The sequence below is a fragment of the Erigeron canadensis genome, chromosome 3, assembly GCF_010389155.1.
Source record: "Erigeron canadensis isolate Cc75 chromosome 3, C_canadensis_v1, whole genome shotgun sequence".
NCBI lineage: Eukaryota > Viridiplantae > Streptophyta > Magnoliopsida > Asterales > Asteraceae > Erigeron > Erigeron canadensis.
The window spans coordinates 30,279,224-30,285,223 of NC_057763.1; the positions used below are offsets into that span (position 1 = coordinate 30,279,224).

At 32.0% G+C, this 6,000-nt stretch overlaps 1 protein-coding gene across 1 annotated transcript; it reads right to left on the bottom strand.

The window, feature by feature from the left end:
• Window positions 1–1,511: 1,511 nt before the first annotated feature.
• On the bottom strand, window positions 1,512–4,868 carry LOC122592748 (cytochrome P450 81Q32-like). Its single transcript, XM_043765044.1, has 2 exons — window positions 3,898–4,868; window positions 1,512–2,398 (listed from the first exon to the last, which is right to left on the bottom strand). The coding sequence occupies exons 1-2, from the start codon at window positions 4,783–4,785 to the stop codon at window positions 1,787–1,789; spliced, it is 1,500 nt and encodes a 499-aa protein (XP_043620979.1). The 5' UTR covers window positions 4,786–4,868; the 3' UTR covers window positions 1,512–1,786.
• Between the last annotated feature and the right edge of the window lie 1,132 nt (window positions 4,869–6,000).

Genomic DNA, 6,000 nt, shown 5'->3' on the forward strand with positions numbered 1-6,000 from the left:
ATGGATGGGAATGAAAAAATTTTTATTTTTATTTTTAATGATATTATATGTATTAAATTTAATTATCATTTGACTTTTTGTATTTTTTATATATTCAATCTCTGCTCATACCAAAAGACGGAATCCATTCTCTTTCCAAATATTCATTCTCTTTCTTACCATATTCATTCTCTAATACATTTCTATTCTCTTTGATTTATTCCTATCAAACACCCCCTAAGGCCACTCCTTATACATACAACTTCTTCCTCACTTCTTATACTATTCATCAGCTTTCTCTCTCCTAGAACTACCCAAGAACACCTCCGTCCTTATACTACCACTTCTTTCTCACTTCTTCCACTATTCATTTATTATTTCATTTTCTTTTACAATAAATAAATAAATATAAAAAAAAACACATTCAATTTTTAAAACAAACACATTTTTATTATTAAACACAAAACAATACTATGAATTGTAGGGAGAAATATGTGAGTATGAAATGGTGAAGAAGTATGGAGATGGTGGTAGTTTAAATAGAAACGAAAAATTAAGGGGGAGCGGGCCTCATTTCAATTCCAACGGCTCAATTTCAAAAAAAATTTCTTTTGTTAGTTAATGGCCAGCGGACCCCACCTCAAGCCACAAAACGCTCGTCCGAAAATGGAATAAACGATCGAGACGCACCCGAAGACGCAACCGTGCTTATGGCGTCTTCGCCTGGGTTTGCGTCGGACGCGGCCGACATCTGTATAAGGACCGGCCTAATAGAATGGTTTTAGAGTGCATGCTTTAAGAATGGATTGATGACTTTCAAACAAGAGGATAACAAGTATGGTGCTAGAAGCATGCTTCTAGCATGATTTTGTAAGAGGTGATGATTTTGTATTTAGATATGTGATTTACAGGGGGGAAGATTGTGAGGAGGAATGAAAAAAGATATATGCTGCTAACAGCATATTTGTTTTTCCCTTCAAACAATTCAACCCATTTGACCCATTCTCATTTTATCTAAAACCTTATATTAAATATGTTTGATATAAAAGACAATCTAAATCAATCTATCAATATTTAAATAGGATGAAATTGACTATTGGGCAAATGATATTATGCCTAACTATGTCTAGTTTTGAGTATTTAATTTCTTAAAATGCATACCAGGATGGTTAAAAGAATTAGATGTTTTGACCCAAAACCCCACAAACCATTACCCAACTTGCAATCCAGCTCGCTCATTTTACTCTCTCACCAAAACGATCCAGCCAAAGCTCATCAATCCGTTGGCTGTATTATTATGTAAAAACATAGAAAAAACATTATAAGGGAAAATAATATGCTCAATATGAGCATTAAGCTTTCGATGAAGACAAATGAGCATCTACTTTTTCTAACAATCTACTCGGTTTAACCATATGTTCTATCACTAAAACACCAACATAGCTTGAATGATCTAGATATAGGAGAAAAAACTTATATTCGTAAATTAAATTACTCTGTAACTGTTATTTAAAAAAAGACTATCTGCTACATTTCTATAAATGTGTTTATTTAAACCTCTCTTGTAATCGAATAAACATCCAAATACATATACACAAAGTAAACCGTTGTGTATAATTTTACATTAAACATTCAAAACGTAAATAAATAAAAGCAACATGAAGGTAGTTAATTAGTCCCCTTATTTTTGATGTACCATATGCCAAACCAAACTAGATCTGCTGCTCGATCTGGTTTCAAATTATTAAAACCATATAACTCACGAGCGAGCTCGATGGAGAAGATTTGTCACGTACGAACTTGATGATCAATCCAAGTTCTGCATAATTGGACGTGGTGTGCACTTGGCTATCAAAGGTCGATCTTTAATCAATACGAGGCCACCATTTTCAGTCATATCAACCAAGTCTTCACTAATCCTTTCCCAATCAAAACTTTGTATAACCAAACCTATCGCCAACCCAACCACAGGGACAGCCAATGCATATCCTGCACACATCCTTAATCCGGAACTAAATGGCATGAACTTTAGTTTGGGTGTTGTGCTCTCTGTCCCTTCAAACCTTTCGGGTTTAAAACTTTCTGGGTCACTCCACAAGTTAGGATCATGATGTATCCCCCATTGATTGACTATGAGCACAGTCCCTTTTGGGATGTTATAGCCTTGGACGACACAATCCTCCGAGCTCTCGTGAGGTTGTAGTGTTGGGACTATAGGGTACAATCGCATAGTCTCCTTCACAACACAACCAAGGTAAGGCAAATTGCTTAAGTCTGATTCTTCAAGAAAACGTTCGGTGCCCACAACGGTGTCGATTTCTTCTTGTGCTTTCTTGAGAGCACTTGGGTTGTTAAGCAGTAACGCAAGGGCCCATATCATAGTTGCGGAACAGTCATCAATACAAGATGATATGAGATTCTATATATATGTAATCAAAAAAATTGAATCAGTTAATCATATCAATATATATACAATTTCGTAAAACATATATTACGATCATCTACCAATAAATTAAAACCATTATTGTTTAAACGATATTACTGAAGTGACAAATATCCCTTATAATATTCTTAATAAAATCAAATTATAATTCCTTATTATTTCTACTCACCTTTTACCTTAAATTGTTAAATATATTTATGAGAAATGATTAATCTTTTTAGTGGGAAAATCAGGAAGCAATATTAGGAAAGAAAATTGGCGAATACCACATGTCACATTCTTATAATTTTAAGACGATTCTTATGCTAATCTTTAGAATGATTAATCATTTTCGTATATATATATATATATCGGAGATATCCACTAATTATATATTAAATCAAATAACTTCCAATTCCAAATAGGGTAATTAACAAATTGTTTAGAAGTGACGAGTGTAGTATTAAAAAAATGTAACCTTTAACTAATTATCAATGAGTAAATATTTGTGAAATTGTTTTCATGCATCAATTTATTATATTATACAACAACTATATTATAGCGATCACTAATTGTGACAAACGGAGAAAATGTGAAAGAAAAAATAGGTCCATAAATATATATATATATATATATAGATATAGATATATATTATATTATATTATAAGAAAAAATATATATTTTATAAAAAGAATAAAACTAAGTCTAGAATATTTTAAACTTGAGAATAAAAATAAGGGGTTATTAAACAACTTTACACGAATTGTCATAGTGTGTATCGAACTTTAATATTGTGTATCATATTTAATGAACTTTCAAATCATATGCATCGTATGTATCTGAGTATATGTAGCACTTATATATAAGTTGTCACTTATAGATTTTTAATTGATCAGATATATATAATGCATCAGATTTAAAGTTTATTACATACAATGTATAAGTTTGAAGTTCGATACAAACTATGATTTTACGTAAAATTATTTTCATTTTGAAATATTAATTTCTAATAACAAAAATAAAAGCAAGTAGCACAATATAATATAGTCCAAGAAAAGCAGTGTATTTAATTACTTGAAAAGCTACAAAAATATGAACGACCCTACTTTTAGCTTTATCTGCCAACATGATTGTCATTTTTTACTTAAATTGTCTCTTCTTCAGAATCTTAATCAATATACTCACACAAGTCTACAACTTATGATACATAAACTACAAGTTGCCATAACCTTTTGTTCTGTATCTAATGTTTGTTTTTCTATTATAAGGTTATTCCTTAGATAAACCATAATCATTTTCGTTTCCTCCACCCACCACTACTTACTGTCTTTTTTCAATTAAAGGCACTAACTGCTGATTGCGTCAATTTAAAAAACCAAAAAAAAAAAAAAAACTTAAAAAACCAAAAACAAAAAAAAGTTTTAAAATGAAGGGTCAAGTCTTATCTTATTTATTTTATCTTTAATAAAGATATATAATAAAATTTTGTAACATACCAACAAAACGGCTGAAATAATTTCATCAGGCCAGTATTCAGGATCCTTTGCTTGTAGCTTTAACATCACACCAAGCATAGTAATATTCTTGTCAACTAAAACCCCTGTCCCCTGTTTAAATTCTTCTTGCAGATTACGAAAGAAAGTATCTCTTAGATCGACTAATGCCCGCATCCTGTCCTCCAAATCTTTAGTAAATCCAAGCCATTTCAAAAAAGGCAAATAATCCCCTAAGTTCGTAGCCCCTAGCTGAAACGTCGTTTTAACGATCTCTTGAAGCTCTTTCGCTTTCGCCGCATCTTCACCCGAAAACCTTTTCCCGGCTGTCCACATTATTATAACATTCGTTATAAAGTCAGCGAATACCGAGCTTAAGTCCACTTCCTTCGAAGAGGTGTCTTCGGGCACATTAATACTACGTAACATAGCTTTTCCTTCTTCCGCACGTACGTCATAAAAGTCTTGTAAACGTAAAGAGGAAAAAAACTCGGTACGTTCGATTCCTCGTAAGTTGAGCCAATATGGGCCGTAAGGGGCCCAAGCTGTGTTAGTGGAGTTATATGCAAGAATTGTGGCAAATGTTAACTTTGGGCGGTTAGCGAAAATGACGTCGTTGTCCTTGGTGAAGCATTCTTCGGTAATTAAAGGGTCGGCGACTACGACGACATTGCGATACCCGAAACGAAGGAGAAGGATCGGACCGTATTTAGTTGATAGTTTGTTCAAGGTTCTTTGGAGGGGTTGTCTTTCCAGGAAGAGTAGATAGAGGTGACCGATTATCGGAAGGGCTGGGAATATAGTTGGTGGAAGGTTTTTGCCACGGCAAAAATTGATTAGAAAAATTAAAATAATTGTGATTATTGGGATGATAATATACAAAAGATCCATTGAGAGGGGGGAAAAATATGTAAGAAATTAAGAAAGCAGTATGATGAATTGGGAGATTAATTGGTATGAGCCTAATTCACGAACTTATTCATCTTTGGTCTTATATAGAGATTTAATCTGACATTGCAAAAAATGAATTGCAATGTCACCAATTTCTATCTTCGAGCTAGTGGCAGCTGCAAACAAAATCACCAACTTTTTATAGAATTAATTAAAAAAAAAAAAACCACTTAAATAATCACGTATATAATCGTATAGGAAGAACCCCGTATAGGAAGTAAATCATCATGCATATTGCATAGTGAAAGACTCGAATAGAATAGCAAAAGTATAGATACGTATAGTCAGTATAGTGCAGGAAGGTATACGGACTAGAGGATAGCAACGTATACGGGGGGAAAAATCATGTATAGATTGAACCACGTACGTATAAATTAAAGGTACATGGAACAATGACGTATATGAGGCATGAAATCTACCAATAAACTAAAACAGGATTGAGATGTTCTTGAAACTAATTCTTGATCGACACGTATCCTTTTAATTTATTTATTTTATTAAGTTAGTCTTTTTAATTGTATATAGATTCAATTTTCTTATGAGACTTTAAATTAAACTTTAACTCTCGGCTTATTAATACAAAAGATATTATAACCTTATTTGATTGATAATATATTGTTTTCTTTTTCTTTTCCAATTCTTCAACTCCTATTACTTATATTAGTTTAAAATAAGTTATTAACATGAAGACTTCTAAAATTTGAGTTTACGATCTGAAATTACAAGACTATTTGCCGTCATCACTATGCTTACAAGTTCCGATTTTGATGTGATTTTAGAAAGTTAAGGTAAATCCAAAATTTTAAGTAAACATATATTATATTTATCATTATTGTTTATTATAATTTAGTTTCGATTATCGATCTACTTTAATCACAATTTATTTGATACTCACAAATAATTTATAAGGCATATTTCAATTTATTTATGATACAATTTATATAACAACCGTACATCGTACGAGTATTAGGACTAGTGATGAGCCATATTGAAGAAGATTCTGTATAGGATAAATTGGAAGAAGGCAATATACGACTATACGTAGTAAATTATAGAATAGGGTGCGGATTCCTTTAAATTATACTCGTAATAACTTAAGTGATAAAGTTAAGAGGATAATCACCTCTTGATTAAAATCAACTAACACGCCCGTTT